The following is a 20338-nucleotide window of genomic DNA, read 5'->3' on the forward strand; positions in this document are numbered from 1 at the left end:
AGCCCTGGCTGTCCTGGAACTCACTCTGTAGACCAGGCTGGCCTTGAACTCAGAAATCTGCCTGCCTCTGCCTCCCAAGTGCTGGGATTAAAGGTGTGCCCAGCCGTTTATGTCTGTTCTTAAGAACTAGGTTCTTCATAGGGTTTTCTGAAATTTTAGTATGGTTTCTTTTCTGTTCTTTGTTTGAGACAAGGTCTTACTGTGGAGCACTGGATGGCTTGGAACTCAGATCTGTCTGTGCTGGAACTAAATGTGCATCACACTGTACCTGGCTTCTTAAGCTTTTTTTTTTTTTTTTTTTTCGGTTTTTCGAGACAGGTTTTCTTCAGACAGGGTTTCTCTGTGTAGCCCTGGCCGTCCTGGAACTCACTCTGTAGACCAGGCTGGCCTCGAACTCAGAAATCAATCCACCTGCCTCTGCCTCCCAAGTGCTGGTATTAAAGGTGTGCACCACCACTGCCTGGCCAGTTTTGATTTCTATTTTGTGTCTGCACTCCCACTTTACAGTTAAATGTATGTTGGACTTAGAGTATGTAGCTCTAAGACCCCCGCTCCCCAGCCCTTAAAGTTTAGATTTGGATCACACTGACCTGTCCTTGTGAAGTCCTTCCTCTGTCAGTGTGATCTTTCTCTCTTAGTTGCAGACATGATTAGTTTGTGTTTCCTAGAGCATGTACCCTTTCTGCAAGGCTTCTTTGACTCAGCTTGTTTTTTCGGTTCATAGATAATTTTGTGCTTTTTGGGGGGTGGGTGAGGGCAAGTGTTGAAAGCATTCATTCCTCCACTTCCCCCATAAATAGGAACAGACTTATTTATCAGTTTTGTTTTGTTTTCCCTCAAGACAGGGTTTCTCTGTGTAGCCCTGGCTGTCCTACAACTCAATCTGTAGATCAGACTAGACTGGCCTCAAATTCAGAGACCCACCTGCCTCTGCCTCCTGTGTGGTAGGATTAAAGAAGGCATGGGCTGCCATTGATGGGTCAGTTTTGGTTTTGTTTTAAATTTATTTTCTTTTAAAATTATGTGTATGTTTATTGTGTCAGTATGTACATTGTGAGTGTAGATGCCAGGGGAGACCAGAAGATTGTTGGATTACCTGGAGCTGTTGTAGTTACAGGCAGTTGTGAGCCACAACTTCAGTTGTGAGAACTCAACTCTGGTCCTTTACAAGAGCAGTATCTATTTTCTACTGAACCATCTCTCCAGTCCCTGTTCATCACTTTTACACAAACTTATGTCTCTGGTTCTGTATACTTTTTTTTTATTGTACATTAATTCTTATAGTTTTTAGTGTTTGATTTTTCATGGATGAGATCATGTGTCTGAAGATGTTTCCAATTCATTATTCTTGGAAACCTTTCTTCAGACACTTTATTTTTTGTGGCACTTGTGTTCTTTGTTGTGATTCATCTTTGGGTGAGAATTGCTGTTTATCTGTCAGTGGGTGTAGATTCTGTTCTAGGCCATGGGATGGAGTGGTGGGGAGATGGGGCGTATGTGACCAGGTTTGGAGGCTGTCTTTCCTTTGGATGGCAGCAGCCAAGTGCTTGCCACCTTGACTCTGATCTATGTATTCAGGGAAGAGAGTCTTTGCCTCTGTCAGAGAAGTCCTCTTGATAGAGAGAAATTGGTGGCCTGTTGAGTTCCTCCAAATGTATTTCCTGACCATATCCTTGTGGCTGCTTGCTCTGGGCAGCCACTCCATCTATTGTTGGGTAGAGCATCCCTGTGTGCTTTCCCACCTTCACAGCTGCTTTCTGTTTTATTAGCATTCCTTTTGATGGTTTTGGACAGCCACTGACTAGATGGTTTTGTGTGTGTGTGTTTTCCAGAATTTTTTTTAGGAAAGAATATCAGTAAACTTAAGCTTTTATTAGTCATTTCTTGATTTAGGGTTGGGAAGGCACATATATGTCCATATTTATTTATGTTTCTGAAGCTATTATTTTTTAATTTAATTTTATGTATATGGTGTGTATGTCTGCACCAAGTGCGTGCCCAGAAGAGGGTATCATGGAGGCCAGAAGAGGGCGAGGGTATCAGATCCCCTGGAACTGTAGTTAAACGTGGTTGTGATCTGCCAAGTAGGTGCTCTCTCTAGCCCCTATTTGTTTAATTTTGAAATTCTTTTTGAGTAGCAAGTTGCTTGGATGGTAAGCTGCCAGTGTTTTCCTTGTTCTTCCCAGAACCTAGGGCCTGATGTATAGTGACAAGTACTCTACCACTAAGCTGTACACAAAGCCCAGAGTAGGTTCTTGGAGGACTTGGCCCTGGAGATAGGTAGGGTTAAGGCTTTCCTAGCTCGTTAGGGTGAGTCCTAGGATGCCTACATTCCTTCCTCTGAGCTGGAGGTGAGGTGAAGGTTTTCATTTACAGTTTTTGGTTTTCAGAGTTGAAACTTAATTTGTTAGCTTTTAAGTATTCATAGTATAGTTTGGGCATGTCTATACAGAAGAGTTAGTTTGGCTAATACTTTGGTTTTTTTTTTTTTTTTTTTATTAGGTATTTTCTTCATTTACATTTCAAAATACTTTGGTATTTTTGATTTACATTTTTTCCTCAAAACATTTTAGTTTAAAATTTTATCCCTTAGAAACCAAACCACAGCATATGGAATAAGTTGCCAGTCAAGTAAATATAAGCTTTATTTTTAGAAAAAGGTATTTTGATATATTTTTTTCTTTCCCATTTAGTTTTTCCATGGTTTGGCTTGGATATTGGAGGAACCTTGGTCAAGCTGGTTTATTTTGAACCTAAAGACATCACTGCTGAAGAAGAAAAGGAGGAAGTGGAGAGTCTGAAAAGCATTCGGAAGTACCTGACCTCCAATGTGGCTTACGGATCCACAGGAATTCGGGACGTGCACCTTGAGCTGAAGGACCTGACTCTGTGTGGACGCAAAGGCAATCTGCACTTTATACGCTTTCCCACCCATGACATGCCTGCTTTTATTCAGATGGGCAGAGATAAAAACTTCTCAAGTCTCCACACTGTCTTTTGTGCCACTGGAGGTGGATCATACAAATTTGAGCAGGATTTTCTCACAGTATGCATTTTTTAGCTTATATACAATTTATGGAAATTTGATTGTTTAAAATGATGCTGATTACAAGTGGTAGAATCATTTCCATTTCTAATGGAGCTTGAATATTCTTAGGGAAATGAACATATATTTAAATTAGTGGCAGTCAGGAGTTGATTGTGTAGTGATTGTTAGGTAGTGTACTTATCTGGTATATTGGTATATATCAACATAGCATTTTACCATTTCTTTAGTATGAAAACTTTTGAATATGGGATAAGTATAAAGGTGGGATAAGAGTAGGGGATAAGAGCCTATCTCATTAAGGAGTTAAAAACAAAATTTTAAAATTTAGTCCTGGCATAGGGAGATGGTTCAGTTGGTAAAGTGTTTGGAGGACCTGAGTTCATTCCTTAGAACCTACATAAAATGACTGGGTATGGGCCAGAGAAGTAGCTCAGTAAGGACCTGAGTTCAGTTCCCAGTACTTACATCAGAGCAGCTCATAAACTGCCTGTGCTTCAGTGCTACGATATGTGATGCCTATTTGTGGTTGTCTTGGGCAGTGCACACACACATAGAGACAAATAAAAAATTAAGTTGGCTTAATTTTGTTCATCTCAGCAGGACTCAGGAGTTAGAGGCTGGCAGATCTCATTGAGTTTGGGGCTAGCCTGGTCTGCATAGCAGTTGCAGATCTGCAGATCAGGGATACAAACAGCTGGGTGGTAGAGTCTCAGCACTAGAGAGACAGAGACAGGTGGATCCCTGGGGCTCAGTGGGTAGTTTCTTCATCTTACATGAGGAATTCCAGGCTAGTGAAGAATCGAGAGAAAGTAGCTGACACCCGAGAAGTAACATCTCAGGTTGTCCTCTGATTTCCAAATGTGCACACACTCTCTGGGCACAAAACTTTCCAATCATGTGTACCTCATAGTGTTTCTTCTGTTACCTCAGTTATTTTCCAGCATGTCTGGTTAAAAGTTTGTGTTTTTGAGGAGTAGTGAGGTAGGAGTGATGGCTAAGTGGTTAAGAGCTCTGGCTTCTCCTCTAGGGTACCCAGCTTTGATTCCTAGAACCCACATGGTGACTCACAACCATGTGTAACTACAGTTCCAGGGGATCCAGGCAAATACATGTGGTAAGTGCATACATGCAGGCAAAACCCCATACACATGTTTAAAAATAGAATAAAAATTTTAAAGTGGTTCTTTTCAGGCATTAAAGCTGATAGCCGATCTGTTTTACTCAGACTAGGCAAAAACAGTTCCAGCTTGTTCTATGCTTGCCAACCAAATTTCTCAACCATGGCTAAGCTCCTAAGGCCAGTATAATACTGGGCATTAGGTTTTGCTTTTCTCCTGTGACCTACAAAGTCTTGAGACTAGGTCTTTTGAGGATTGATGTGACAAAGGTGCAAGAACTAACAAGTGAGCTGGCCAGGCTCCTAGCCTAGCTTTCAGGTTGTGGTGCATGTGGAACAGTGTCCTCAGTGACTGCTTCTCACAGGAAGATTTGACTGAAGGAGGTTCTCCCTTTGACTCTCAACACAAAGCATAGCTTTTACTTCTCCGGAATTAAATTTATTCTAACCAAATATGAACAGCCAGGCTTGGCAACAAATTTGGGCTGCTTTGAATGACATCAATGACATCTTTTTGTGGAAGAGGTTAAAGAACAAAAGGAAACCGTAAGGCAGAGCCTTTGCAAATGCATTGGTGGGGATATTAGGTCAGCAGGTGCTATAAGTTTCAGATTTTGTCTAATGACATTCTTAAGTTTAAGTTAGTGGTCTGTTAACACATTCCAAAGGTTTTAGCTGACAGTCACACATAAAAGTTAGCAATGGCGCCGGGCATGGTGGCGCACGCCTTTAATCCCAGTACTCGGGAGGCAGAGGCAGGCGGATTTCTGAGTTCGAGGCCAGCCTGGTCTACAGAGTGAGTTCCAGGACAGCCAGGACTACACAGAGGAAACCCTGTCTCGAAAAAAACCAAAAAAACCAAAAAACAAACAAAAAAGAGTGGGTTCGGTTGGAAGAGAGCTTAATATTTCTAATTGGAAATTAAGAATTCATCTGAAGTTACTAACTTTTGTTGCTCACAATAGACTGGAATTAATTGAGTATAAATATAATTAAATGGGGGCTGGTGAGATGGCTCAGTGGCTAAGAGCACCTGACTGCTCTTCCGAAGGTCCAGAGTTCAAATCCCAGCAACCACATGGTGGCTCATAACCATCTGTGACAAGATCTGACTCCCTCTTCTGGAGTGTCTGAAGACAGCTACAGTGTACTTACATATAATAAATAAATAAATCTTTAAAAAAATATATAATTAAATGGTGTTGCATAAAGAGGAGTGAAGTTTGTAACAGAATTGGGTTCTTCAATGGCTGTGAGGTATTACCACTTTTGTAATGTGTTAGCATATTCTGGTCAACCTTCAAACCAATCAGCCATTCCTCAGAGTTACTATGAGAACATCCTGTATCTTAAGTAGCTATGCATATACATATACATATACATATACATGTACATATAAACATGATTGCAAAGCAGATAAATGCAGTTGTAGTTTATAGTCTCTGATCTGACTGTGTCTTGACATTTTCCCTGCTTAGGCAGGATTGCTGTATTTCCCACATTATATGAATAGTTAACATTTCCCTATTGTTAGAAAGGAATTAAGTTGATGAAAGGATTTAAACTTGATCGTATTAAGCTCTGCTCTTCCAAAAAGCTGTAACCATAACCAGTTAGATAGTAAGAAATCTTGCCTTTTCTTTTGAGCTGGCCTTGAACTCCCAAGCTTCCTCCCTCCTGAGTATAGGGATTACAGGTATGTGCCTCAGGACTTGACTTTAAGTCCTACTTTTCTTGGACACTTTGTAGGTCTTTAACAAAAGGTAGGTTTTTGTTTTTTTGTTTTTGCTTTTTAACTGAACCCAGGGTGTCATGCTTTATAGGTGAACTCTACCTTTGAATTAGCCTCAGTTTCAGGTTCTTAAGTAATACAATGTGGTTTCTTTGATACTGCTTGATAGCTTTTAGATGGTCTTTTTGAAGGTAGGTATTTGTGTGTGTGTGTGTGTGTGTGTGTGTGTGAGAGAGAGAGAGAGAGAGAGAGAGAGAGAGAGAGAGAGAGAGAGAGAGAGGAGAATGTGCATATGCCCTTAGTATGTGCTCATTTACATGGAGTCCAGAGGTCAACCTTGGTATTGATCTTACAGAGCTGTCCGAATGGGCTCCTTGATTAGATTAGGCCATCTAGCCAGGGAGCCCCAGGGATTTTCCCCTGCTCTAGAGGATTACACTTATGTGCCACCACACCTAGTTTTTTGTTTGTTTGCTTGCTTGCTTGGTTTTTTTCAAGACAGGGTGTTTCTCTGTGTAGCCCTGGCTGTCCTAGAACTTACTATGTAGATCAGGCTGGCCTCAAACTCAGAGATCTGCCTGCCTCTGTCTCCCAAGCACTGTGATTAAAGGCTTATGCTACCACCACCTGCCACACCCAGCTTTTTATGAGTGTAGAAATGGAATTCACTTCCTCTTGCCTGGGTGGCAGAAACCTTACCAACTGAGCTATCTTTCCACCCAGCATGCCAGTCTTTATGAATTCTGCCTTTGTTGCTAGGTACTCTGATAAGCCATGGCTTCTGCTGCATCCCGCTCTACTGTTCCCGTCAGCAGAGGTCCTGCTTTCTGTTGCTCACTTAGGACTTTGCTCATCTCACAGTTACAGTGGTTTGTATGTAGACTATTTGTGTCTGTAGGAACCAGAGTTTGTCTTGGTGGTCCATCCTCCTTTTCCCTGTCCCCAGATCTGCTCTACAAAGTGTATACAAATGTCACACATCTGTGGGTGCACTTTTATGGTTCTTCAGTTTAACGATGTCTTTTAAAATGGAATTACATTTTTTTTTCTGTTGGTTGCCAGATGTAGTGGCTCACACCTGTAGTCCTACCACTTAGTAAGAGGGGGCCAAAGAATTTGAGGCTTAGGCTACAGTAATACTTTGTTTCAGAGAAAAATGTTGGTTTATTAGAAAGTCTGATTACATTTTTATTTTATTACAGATAGGTGACCTTCAGCTTCGAAAACTGGATGAACTAGATTGCTTAATAAAAGGAATTTTATACATTGACTCAGTTGGATTCAATGGACGGTCACAGTGCTATTATTTTGAAAACCCTGCTGATTCTGAAAAATGTCAGAAGTTACCATTTGATTTGAAAAATCCATATCCTCTGCTTCTGGTGAACATCGGCTCAGGGGTTAGCATCTTAGCAGTGTATTCCAAAGATAATTATAAGAGGGTCACAGGCACCAGGTAAATCCTTCATATAGTTATTGTCTATACTTGATATAATAGGTTACTGAGTTATCAGGTATCACAATAACACTCATTAAAATTATATGAAAGATTAAAAGTTTTGAAACTACTCAAGCACATATTGCTTCTCTTTAAATATTCTGATATCATTGACCTCTCTTAATCTCTTTTGCTTAGGGCTTTTATTATTACTTCATTAAGTGTTGCCTTAACATACTCATTCCATCCATAGTTTATGGTGTGCATATATAAAGTAGCTGTTAACCAAATAGCCCTTTGGAAGAGAAAGCAAAGACAGTTCTTTCTTTGAAACCTGTAGACTTTGTGACATACATGCATATATGCTTTAGTGTGTGCATGCATGCATTCATAACAGGATGGTATAAGGTGTCCAGGGGATGGTCATATGTCAAGGGATGGTCCTGGGATGGTGTGTGGTAGTTTGAATGAGAATGGCCCTCATAGACTCACATATTTTAATACTTGGTCCCCAGGTAGAAATGTTTGGGAAAGATTAGGAAATGTGGCCTTATTGGAGGAGATATGTTACTGGGGTAGGTTTTGAGGTTTCAAAAACCCAAGCCATTCCCAGTTAGTTTTCTGTCCTCATGGTTGTGTCCAAGATGTGAGTTCTCAGCTACTGCTCAAGTGCCAGACCTGTCAAGTACTACTATTGTGCTAATGTCATGGTCCCACCATGATGGCCATGGAATCTTAAGCCTCCAATAAGCTCTACTATAAGTTGTCTTGGTTATGGTGTCTTACCACAGCAATAGACAGAAGTTGGTACCGGGGAGTTGGCGATTGCTATGACAGGCTTCACTGTGCTATTGTTTGGCTCAGTATGTGGATTTTGGATTAGGAAAGTGGTTAAATGCTGTAAGCAGGGCTGAATAGGAAGACAGCAGTGCTGAGAGCAATGTTGACTATGGATGCCCAGCTCAAGCGGTTTTAGAGGAGGGGGGTCAAGTGTGGTGTGGCACATGCCTTTAACTTTGATCCCAGCATTCAGGAGGAGCTCTGAATTCAAGGTCAGCATGGACTACAAAATGAGTCCAGGCAACCAGGACTGTATAGAGCAGTAGTTTTCAACCTTCCTAATGCTGGGACTCTAATACAATTCCTGAGGTTGTGGGGATCCCCCCCACACACACACATACCATAAAGCTACTTCTTAACTAATTTTGCTACTGTTGTAAATCATAATGTTACAGTACATCTATGTTTTCCCTGGTCTTACACACCTCCACACCTCCGGTGAAAGTGTCATTTGACCCCCTCTAGAGGGTCACAACCTTTAGATTGAGAATTGCTGATATAGAGAGACCCTGTCTCAAACAAATAACAACAAACAAAACAAAACAAATAAGCAACTGGGTAGAGATTATTCTTATGATATTTTGGCAAAAACATGGCTGCTTTTTACTCTTGTCCTAAAAAGTTGCCTGAGGCAAAATTGAAAAGTAATGGAATTTTTTTCTTTTTCTTTTTTTTTTTTTTTTTGGCTAAGAAGATTTCAAGACAGCCTAATACTGACTGTGTCATGTGGTCATTAGTGGTAACTGTTACACAGATCTACAGTGTAAAACAACAATTGGGACAAAAAGAAATACAAAATGTATAGTTTGAAATGGAAAAATAGTATCAGGATGGGGGTGGGCAGAGGCAGGCAGATTTGTGAGACTTCTGAGTTCGAGGCCAGCCTGGTCTACAAAGTGAGTTCCAGGACAGCCAGGGCTATACAGAGAAACCCTGTCTCGAAAAACAAACAAACAAACAAAAAATAGTATCAGATTTAATGTTGGAACCAAAGCTTGTATTGAAAGATAAGGTGACACTGCCCAGCTAAGCTTTCAGCTGGTAAGAAGGAAATGCTTCAGAAATGTTCTGCTCTTAAAAAATAAGGAAAGCTGCTGCAGATGTGATTCAAGAAGGGGTCTGGGCCTCTTCCTACGCAGGCAACCTAGCTTGGCAGAGTTATCCATATGGTTCTGGCTTTAGAGGCAAGATGGAGATATGAGTAAAAGGGTTGTGAACTTTCCCTCCATGGCTAAGGAAAACCACCAAGGCCCCGCATGTGGCAGGGAGTCCCTGCCTGTCCCTGAGGTGACTGTTATGTGAAGCTGTGAAGGTGAAGCCTGGATTGCCTAGGAAACCCCAAGATGGTAGAGATGCCAAAGGCATGGATTCCCTGCCAAAGAGAACTGCAGACAGTTTGGAACTAGCTCTAGAGAGAGAAGAGAAGTGTGCCATCAGACAGGATTTGGAGTTTGTCCTGCTGGTTTTCAGTCTTGATTTGACTCAGTATTTTCTCACTCTGCCTTGTTTCCATTTGGAAAGCTAATGTGTATATTCTGTGCTAATATATGTTGGGAATACATGATTTGCTTTTTGCTTTTACATGGAGTTGCAGTAACAAGATTGCCTTGAGTCTCAGAAGAGACATGGATAGATTTTGAAACAGTGTTGAGATTGAAATACTATGGGAATTTTTTTCTTCTTCTTCAAGACAGGGTTTCTCTGTATAGCCCTGGCTGTCCTGGAACTCACTTTGTAGACCAGGCTGACCTCGAACTCAGAAATCCCCCTGCCTCTGCCTCCCAAGTACTGGGATTAAAGGCGTGATCCTATGGGAAATTTTGAAGGTGGACAAAATACATTTTGATTATGAGATGGCTACAAGCCTGTGGGGTCAGGGAGTGGAAATGTCTTCCCATAAGCTTATATATTTGAATGCTTGGTCCCCAGGTGGTTGAAATGTTTGGGAACGATTAAGAAGGGTGGCCTTGTTGGAGGAGGTATATCACTGGGGATGGACTTTGAGGTTTCAAGAGCTCATGCAATTCCCAGTTAGCGTTCTCTGCCTCATGTGTCTCAGATAAGAGATCTCAGCTACTGCTCCAGTGCCATGGCTGCCTGCTGCCATGTTCTGTGCCACGATGGTCAGGGACTCTTAACACTGAAACTGTAATGCCCCCAAATAGGTTGTCTTGTTCATGATGTCTTATCACAGCAATAGAAAAGTAACTTAGACAGTTTGGATCTAAAAGTTGAGGTACTGTTAACTAGAAACATTTTAAAAGAGAGAAGTAGGTGAACAAGAATGGATGTTTTGGTTAAGGTTCAGAGGTTACTTCAGGTAAACAAAGGAACTAAGGATTTGAATAACCTGAATTTACCTAATGAGTATAAGCCAACAAATGAGAGTAGTTTGGGAAAGCAACAGATGTCAGTAGTGGAATCTGGTAGGTTAGAATGACAGGTGCTTGAATGACTTCAGAGGTCATTTTGTACTTGAATACAGAAAAATGCCAGCATGACACTGGGTATGTTGGCCTTATGTGTACCTGAGCTTCCATACTAACCAGGGATAGACCACATTGAGGACACATACAGGGAGGTGGGCTACATATATTTTTCTACTTTGTTGGCTCACATGAATACGTGCATTTTGTGTTTATAAGGCACTTGTATTTATCTTCTTGCAAACTTAACTTATTGGTATCACTCATCATTTAATTGAGGCAAGAGTAGACTGATATATAAATATTGTTTGGGGGTTCATAAGTCCAACATTTCCATTCCTGTGTTTTAAAAATACTACATTGTTTGCTTTTAATCATAGTCTTGGAGGAGGAACTTTCTTTGGTCTCTGCTGTCTTCTTACTGGCTGTAGTACTTTTGAAGAAGCTCTTGAGATGGCGTCTCGTGGAGATAGCACCAAAGTGGACAAATTAGTTCGAGACATTTATGGAGGAGACTATGAGAGGTTTGGCTTGCCGGGCTGGGCTGTGGCTTCAAGGTAAGGGAATATGTAACGTAGTAAGAAATACAGAACTAAAATTCTATTTCATATATGTTTTATTTTAAACAGTTTCATTGAAATGTAATTTATAAAGTTATTTGTTTAGAGCATTTAATTTGTAGCTGAAGATGTAGTTGAGTTAGTAGAATATATGTTAGTGCGTTCGAAGCCTGTACTAGTGTACACGGTCCCCGCAGTGCATAAACTGGTACATGCCAATAATGCCTAGAGTCCCAGTTGTGCCGTGGAGGCAGGAGGATTAGGAGTTTCAGATCATTCTCTGCTTCATAGTTAATTAGAGGCAAGTCTGGTATACATAAGCACTTATCTTTTTTAAAATGTATAATTGAGTGATTTGTATATTTGCAGAATTTTGCAACTACTGTAATTCAATGTCAGAACATTTTTATCATTTTAGAAAGAAACTCTACAGCCCTTAGCTATCACTCTTCCATTTCAGTCCTCATCCTTCCCAGAGCTTCTGTTTCTATGGATTTGCTTACTCTGACCATTTCTCGTATGTGTGGTATCATAGTATGATCTGTCATGACCAGCTTCATCTCTCTTAGTGTAATATTTGCAGAATTATTTCTTTTTGTTGTTGAGTATTGTTGATATACCATATTTTATGTATGTATTAGTTAGTAAACACCGGGTATTTCCATATTTTCTGGCTGTTGTGAATAGTGCTGAAGACCTGTGTGCTCGTGTTTGTTTGTTTGGACATGTTTTTAATTTTATTCATTTATTGTTGTTTGTTTTTGTTTTGTTTTTTGATTCAGGGATTTTTTTTTTTTTTTTTAAGTCTTAACTAACCTGGAACTCACTCTAGACCAGGCTGACCTCGAACTCAAGATCTGTGTGCCTCTACCTCCAGAGTCATGTAATTAAAGATGTGTGTGCCCTGCTTTAATTTTCTTGGTCTCTATCTAGGAGTGAGATTGCTGTGCTGCATAGTGACTTGGTTTAATCTTTTGAAGAACTAATAGACTACTTTCCAGTGTGACCACACCATTTTACAGCCCCAGCAACTTAAGACATTCTTTTTTTTTTTTTTTTTTTTTGGTTTTTCAAGATAGGGTTTCTCTATGTGGCCCTGGCTGTCCTGGAACTCACTCTGTAGACCAGGCTGACCTAAAATTCGGAAATCCACCTGCCTCTGCCTCCCGAGTGCTGGGATTAAAGGCGTGTGCCACCACATCCCGTCTCATTTGGGTTTTGAGATTGGGTTTCAATGTGTGGGCCTGGCTAGCCTTAGACTTGAGTCTCTTTCTGCCTCTGCCTCCTGAGTGAGGCAAGTGCTATCAAAGCCATCAGGAAGTGCTGGTGAAACCTGTCTTTATGTGTCTATCTCTTGTGCTTTTAGTGTCATCTGTCCCATCTAAGATTGTGAGGATTCACTTCTAAGAGTTTATAATGCCATTTATGTCTGACTCATTCTGGGTTAGCTTTCTGTATAATGTGTGATAGAGTTTGATATTCTCTTTTACATGGTGTTTCTCACTTGGTCCAGCTGACCCGTCTGCTAAGACTGTTCTTTCCCTAGTCGTTTGAGCCCTTTGTCAGCAATCAGTTGACTGTAGATGTTTCAGTTGAATTCTTTTTTTTTTTTTTTTTTTAAGATATATTTATTGTTATATGTAAGTACACTGTAGCTGTCTTCAGATACACCAAAATACGCCCATCAGATCTCATTACAGATGATTGTGACCCACCATGTAATTGCTGGGATTTGAACTCGTAACTTTTGGAAGAGCAGTCAGTGCTCTTAACCACTGAGCCATCTCTCTAGCCCTCAGTTGAATTCTTGATTCTCAGTACCACGTCCCCTTGTTTACTGCAGCCTTGCACTAAGTTTTTTAAGGGGAAAGTGGCAGACATACAGGACACAACTTCTCTAACTTGTTCTTCCTTTCCACAATTATCCTGGCTGCTTTGAATTCTTTGACTTTCTATATGAATTGTAGTATCAACTTGGTAATGTCTGTAAAGAAGATAGCTAGAATTTTAATAGGGATTGTGTTGAATCTGTTGACTAGTTTGAGGAGTAAATTTTCTTTTTATTTTTTTTCTTTTAATTTCTTTTAATCTTTTAATTTTCTTTTTAATTATTTTAAAATTTTGTGGGGTTTTTGGATGTTTGTATGAATACCCACTGTGTGCCTGGTGGCCGTGAGGTCAGAAGAGGATATCGATCTGGAAACACAGTTATGAGCCTTCGTTTGGGTGTTGGGAATAGAACCTGGGTCCTTTATAAGAGCAAGTGCTCTTAACTGCTGAGCCATCTCTATAGACCTGAGTATTACCCACTTAACACTGTCAAGTCTTTGGTTCAGGAAGATGGACTAATTTCCATTTCTTTAGGTGGTGGTTGTCTTTAAACTGCAGAAGATTTTAGTACACAAGCATTATATTTCTTTTGTTAAGTGCACACCTATTTAGTTCTCTTTAATTCTATAAAAAATGGAAGTCTTTTTCTCTGTTTTCCTCATGCTGTTTTGAGTCAGTATTTCACTGTGAAGCCCAAGTCTGTCTTGGTCTCTCAGATGCTGAGACGCTGGCCTGCGCCACCACGCTTAGCTTGGGACTTCCTATTTTTTATTTTTTTTTAAAGATTTATTTTTATTTATTATATGTAAGTACACTGTAGCTGCCTTCAGACACTCCAGAAGAGGGAGTCAAATCTCGTTAAGGATGGTTGTGAGCCACCATGTGGTTGCTGGAATTTGAACTCTGCACCTTTGGAAGAGCAGTTGTGCTCTTACCCTCTGAGCCATTTCACCAGCCCTGGGGACTTTCTATTTTAAAAATACTTTTATGTGTATGAGTGTTTTACCTGAATTTATATCTGTGCAACATGTGTGTGCCAGGTACCCATGGAGACCAGAAGAGGGCATCAGATTTCCTAGGACTGAAATTAAATACTTACAGACACTTAGGAGCTGACATGTGGGTTCTGGGAATTGAAAGGGTCCTCTGGAAGATCAGTCAGAGTGCTCTTACACTGAGCCAGCTCCCAGCTCCCATGTGTATGCAGCTTTTGTGTTTTTGTGTTAGAGCACATGTGTTTTCTGTTTTGTTTGTTTTTGGGTCCAAGTCTCACTGTGTAAGCCCTGTCTGGCCTGTAACTTGCTATGTAGACCAGCCTCTCCTTGGACTCAGAAATCTATCTGCCTCTGTCTCTTAAGTGCCAATGAAAGGTATGTGCACCGTGCACAGCTGAGTACTTGGTTTTTAATAATAGAAAAGGCATTCATGTGCAAGTACTTACTTGCTGGGAAATAGGCACTGGATAAATACAGTAGATTATGTTTTATTGGCAGCATTTGATCACTGGGGTCACCTTTTCCTTGTTCTTGGGTTTGGGTCACAGTTACTATTGTAGCCCTTCTGCTGGTCAAGAAATTTGAAGTCTTTGGTTTATTTTCTAGGGTAACCTGGGGCTTTAGTAGCCACTGTGGGCTCAGCTGTTTTGTACTTTGTGTGCTGATCAAATGAGTTTGTATAATAGATGGAACTGTGACTGTCTGAGCAGAACAGTTGCACAGTAGGGATGACCTGCCAGTAAGATATGTCTTCCTGGAACATTCTGCTGGCAGGCCAGGCCGTGCTGCCGTTCAGGAGATGTACTGAATGCTGCCTGGATAGTGGACTATCTGGTACCAGAGTTGAATTTTAGTACATGACAGGGAATGCTACCTGCTCATTTAGAGTAATTTGTGGGCTTTTTTTTTTTTTTTTTTTTTTTTTTAAACTGAGTTCCTTTCAGTGGATGCTCCATCATTCTGTAATAAAACAATGAAAGACTTGATGTAAAGTCATTTTATCATAGTAAAGTAACATTGAAGTTCTCCTGGACTGTGTTGCCTTTGTTTCAGCAGTGAAATGTTTTTCCTCCACCACAGTTTTGGAAACATGATGAGCAAGGAGAAGAGAGAGGCGGCTAGTAAGGAGGACCTTGCCAGAGCAACTTTGATCACCATCACCAACAACATTGGCTCCATAGCAAGAATGTGTGCCCTTAATGAAGTAAGGGCACATGAGATTGTTCTGTTCATTCTAGGGAAATGCTGACCTTCCTAAATGGGTCCTACCCCAACCTTACAGTATCTTCTCTTCTTAAAGTGTGCCCAAATGTAGTTATATGGGGTAGACTTTAAATGTGAACTTTACACTCTTCAGATTCCTCTTCTTCATTGATTGTCCTCCCATCCTCACCACACTCCTTGTCTCTTCCTGAAGATAAGCACTGCTGCAAGAGGGGAACGGTTTCTTTGAGGAGAATCTAAAGGGCCAGGAAGAAGGCCAGTTTTGAGCTACGGATGGGCTGAATGATGGGTCACAATGGTGACTAGATGCTGTGTTTGCTGGGTACTGTTGAGGTGTGGACAGGAAGCTACAGGAAGCCACTGGAGCTGGGAGAAGACTGAGCGGGCAGAGGAAGGCCCACCTTGGTTCTTCTCCACCTCAGCAGAGCTGTCTTCGTGCTTTCAGCTTCTTTACAGTGCTGCCTTGTAGCATTCAGGTCAAGCAGCATTGTACAGGGCTATGAAAGAACCAAGAATGGGCTGCCCTTAGGGAAAGAGGATCTAGGATCCAGTTGGTGCAGCTTTATGACTTGTTCCTATTTATACACTTTGGTTTACAATTATTCTTTTAATAATATAGGCATGTGCCTTAAAAAGAGACCTTAAGACCTAAAAGGATTTGTCTAAATTTTAACTTAGAAGTTACTAAACACCAGATTTTAAAAATTCCATCTTCGTTTGAACAACATCACTCTTATTATGTGTTTGCTTTCCTGGCTTAAATATCAAAAATTTTTAGTTGTTGTGCCTACATTTTATGCTTTTAACTGAAATACATGGTTTGTGGCTATGTTTTGTGTATGTGAATGCATGTGTATACATGTGTAGGTGTGGAGGTTGTTAGAGGTCAACCTAGGGTGTTCCTCAGGTTCTGTCTACCTTGTTTTATTTTATTTTTTTTTCCCTTGGTTTTTCGAGGCAGAGTTTCTCTGTGTAGCCCTGGCTGTCTTGGAACTCACTTTGTAGACCAGGCTGGCCTCGAACTCAGAAATCCGCCTGCCTCTGCCTCCCAAGTTCTGGGATTAAAGGCGTGCACCACCACGCCCGGCTAAATTTTGCTTTCTTGGATCACAGATGAAGGTGAATTGTTTTTAACTGTCACATACCTTGCATAATTTGTTTCTTTGTGTCATGTCCTGTTTGGGTAATTTTTCTCCTTGCTGTGACCAAATCCCTGACAAAAGTCTCTTAGGAGCAGCATTTACTTTGGCTGACAGGTGAGAGTATAGACTGTCATGGTAGGGAAGGCATGGTGGTATAGGCACTTGGGGCAAAGTGTGACACTGTTTATTTATATCTGAATATGCTAGGGAACAGATGAATGCTGGCTCTCAGCTGGCATGTCTCTGTTTTCCTTTTTTTCAGTGTAGGATGGTATTACCACATTCAAGGCAAGTCTTCTTAATTACTCCTCTAGGAATGCCCTTATACACAAAACACAGCCAAAGGTCTACCACACTAATGCTCTGGGTGCTTCCTACTCCACTTATGCTGACAATCAGTATTGCCCCTCTCAAACTTATCCCTTGTTAACTTGGCACCCAAATACCTCACTTTAATACCATCCACTTCTTACTGCTAGTGTCTCATTTTGTCATCATCTGAATACATGTTGTCTGAGTGACCACAGTCTGTCTGCCACATTACATGTGCTCCTCTGCAACTAGTTTTGTCTTTCACTGAATCTTCTTCTACTCCAGATCTTCCACCTACTTTGATGTTTTTGGTTTTTGTCGTCATTGTGTTGTTTTGTGGACCACTGCATTTAATTGGAGTTGCTTGCATAGGTAGGACATTATTTATTTGAGTAATGCAACTTGGTTCTGAAGAGAACCATGCCTTTAATCCTAGCACTCAGGTAGCAGAGATAGGCAGATCGCTGAATTCCAGGTTAGCCTGGTCTACAGTGCAAGTTCTAGGCTAGCTGGGAGTACATAGTAAGAATGTGTCTTAAGAAAACAAAGCAAAACAAAGTTTGTTATGAGACTTCCATAATTGAATAATGGTGAGGTTCTATAAAAATCAAAACCCAAAGTACAACTTCCAGTACAGTGAGGCAGAGTAAACATTTCTAGTCCATATGGAGAAACAGGAGCATAGCAAGGAGATGACAGACTGTCGGCTCATGATGATGCCATTTAGGCTCCAGCAGGCTTTCCTAGTTCTCTTTCAGCTGTTGTTGGTGGCAGGTGTAGTTTCTCTCTTGAGCTGACTTCACATGGAGTCTATAGTTTTCCTTGGCAAATAACCCATGTTCCTGGCATCTCCAGTCTTTTCAATTCTACATTGCCTTTTAGACTTTACATTCAACCCTGTCCCATATTGTTTGGCCCCATTAGCTGTCTAGAGCCTTAGTGACTCCATCACTCTTGTATCCTTTTAAAACATTACATACTGATTTAGTGGGTGTGTTGTGTTGTGCTTTATAAGAAGAAAAGAAGGGGTATGTTTGGTGGAGGCATGGTATGGTGTGGGGAAGGGGGTACCTCTGTGGGCCCATGCCGAGGCATCCTTTCCCTCTGAGGTACCAGCCTCAGATGGTGTAGTATAGAATAGAGGTTATTTAGGACATGGGGAGGGGAGTTGAGGGAGTCGTAGAGACAGAGAAAGGCAGAGGGGGGTGGAGAGTGTAGAGGAGGAGAGGCCGGCCATGAACACTTGGAGAGAGGGTGGAGGGGGATGGAGAGAGACAGGGAAGAGGGTAAGGGAGCAAGAGAAGAGAGAGCAAGAGCAAGTGAGTGAGGAGGGGGCAAGCAGCACCTTTTATAGTGAGTCAGGCATACTTAGCTATTGCCAGGTAACTGTTGGGCGGAGCCTAGATGAAATGCCAACAGTGTGTGTTTGTGTTTGTATGCCAGAGGTTGTGTTAAGTCAGGACAGCTTTTGGGAATTTGTTCCATCCTCTTACCATGTGGAATCAAATTTGGCTTATTAGGCCTGATGACAAAAGCTTTACTACTGAGCTATCTTACCAACCTAACTCTGAGATTGTGATGCCTGCAAAACTGTGCCATGCTGCCTCAGCTCCAGATGTAACTGTGCTTCGTTTATAACAGTGACAGGCCAGGCCTCTGGGAGTCTGAACCTAGAGAAACACTGCCAACACTTTTGGAGCAAGGTGTCACTAATTTGTTTGGGTAGTTTGTTTGTTTGTTTGTTAAGATGAGAGTTTCTCCAATGAGACTCCATTGTTAGGCCCTGGAGCTCTGATGGTATGCTCTTAGCTTCAGCGTCTTTCTTTCTGTTGTCTTGATATACCATCCCTGGACTCTCTGTAGTAACAGTTAGTCACTTTACAGGGTTCATGCTCCTTTCTTTTACATTGCCCATTTTTCATGTTTCTTGGATAGTGCTTCATGTTCCAGACCTCCCTGTATGCTTCTAGCAGTCCAGAATGCCTGCAGACCAGTCAGTGTTATCCCCACGATGGCCTTACTTCTTGGAGCCAGTTTCTTTTAAAGTGTAATTATTATCATTATGGAGGTGGGAATATACATGTGTCACATCCTGCTTTCAGATGTCCGAGGGCAACGTGTGGAGTTGGTTCTGGCCTACCTTTATGTGGGTTCTGGGCCTTTAGGGTTTGAGGTAAGCATTTTTTACCTGATTCTCCATTTCACTGGCCCACTGGTACCAATTTTCTGTGCTGCTTTTCTATTTTCTTTTCTCTAGAAAGAGATATCCCTCCTTTTCTCACTCCCTCATTCCTTTCTCGTCTCTTTTCTCAGTACCTCTGTTTCTCTTTTATACATGTGAATGTGCAACTAACTGTGCATACCCACGCTTATGCTGGAAACTGCATGTCTTTATCTTTCTGCATCTTACTGTCTTGAGACTCTAGGCTCTCAGGATCTGCCTGTCTTAGACCACAATGCTGGGGTTACAGGAATGTGCAGCCCGAGAGCTGATGTAGGTGCTGGGAGTTGACTCATGTCCTCCTTCATGCAGAACAAGCACTGTTACTTACTGAGGTGTCTGTCTCAGACTCTCTGTACTCCTGTTCCTCTTGGCAAGTTTCTGGCAAGGGCAGTTTAGGGGAAGAAGTATTTATGTGAACTAGTGATGGGAATTGCTTGTGCTTGTGGCAGTGTGACTGTGAGGCTCCTGAGCACAAATGGATGGACCAGGAATGAAAGGGAGCACGGTCAATTGTGGTGCTCAGCTGGCTTTCTGTTTCCCTCAGAGTGCCCCCACCCACCGATGTAAACCTCTCTGTAAGTACCTTCACAGATAAACCTAAAGTTGTGCCTCACTAATGCCCCGGGGTATCTTAATCTAATAGGTTGACAGAGTTAATCATCAGGAGTTCTACTTTTTTTTTTTTTTTTTAGCTTACTGTTATATTTTTCTTATTGTAATGTTACTGTTTATCATATTTAAGTTTTTTTAACTAATCATTCTGTGTACACTTTGGGGCAAGCTTGCAGTGGGCCCAGCATTGTCTAAATATCAGATCTCACTAGACCTGAACCAACTGGATTGAATTTGATCCATCAGTCAGTCAAGTTGCTGCTGAAACTACATGCTGCTGCCAGGTTTAGCTTTATGAGGAAACAGAAATCAGGGTGTGAACTCACTGTTGCTTTTCTGTGCTCAGAACATTAACCAGGTCGTATTTGTCGGCAATTTCCTGAGAGTCAACACGATCGCCATGCGGCTTCTGGCCTATGCGCTGGATTACTGGTCCAAGGGGCAGCTGAAAGCGCTGTTTTCCGAGCACGAGGTGAGTGACTTGTTTCCAATACTGTACTACATAAGGGCACAGAGTGAGTCCTCTGTTCTCACTGCAACCATGCAGTGGCCTTGGGCTTTTATTGTTGGTTCTGAACCTACTTCTTACCAATGTACTGAGGTGAATGTTGAGCTAGTTTAAACAGTTGTTGTTTGAAGCAGGGCCTTGCTATGTAGCCATGGTTGTACTGGAACTTGCTATATAGATCAAACTGGTTTTAACTTTATACAATCTCCCTAATGTCTGCTTCCCAGGGCTGGGTTGGACCTCTTTCTAGGTAAGCAGTGGGGATAGTTTCTTAGAATAGCATCCCACCTTCCTCTCCATCTATACACATTAAACATCTCTGGGCAGCA

The 20338-nt window shown here is 41.4% G+C and overlaps 1 protein-coding gene across 4 annotated transcripts in view; it reads left to right on the top strand.

The window, feature by feature from the left end:
- Pank2 (pantothenate kinase 2) overlaps positions 1-20338 on the top strand; it is a 33325-nt gene that overhangs the window by 10981 nt on the left and 2006 nt on the right. Inside the window, exons 2-6 of one of the 4 annotated variants that reach the window (XM_021193673.2) lie at positions 2694-3046; positions 7101-7354; positions 10983-11159; positions 15068-15191; positions 19848-19973. In XM_021193673.2, the coding sequence (XP_021049332.1) occupies positions 2694-3046; positions 7101-7354; positions 10983-11159; positions 15068-15191; positions 19848-19973 (1034 nt within the window). Of the gene's footprint in view, positions 1-2693; positions 3047-4140; positions 4164-7100; positions 7355-10982; positions 11160-11622; positions 11939-15067; positions 15192-19847; positions 19974-20338 lie in introns of those variants that run through there. The other 3 variants (XM_029536782.1, XM_029536783.1, XM_029536781.1) reach the window with 3 other exon arrangements.

This window comes from Mus pahari, chromosome 3 (genome assembly GCF_900095145.1).
Source record: "Mus pahari chromosome 3, PAHARI_EIJ_v1.1, whole genome shotgun sequence".
NCBI lineage: Eukaryota > Metazoa > Chordata > Mammalia > Rodentia > Muridae > Mus > Mus pahari.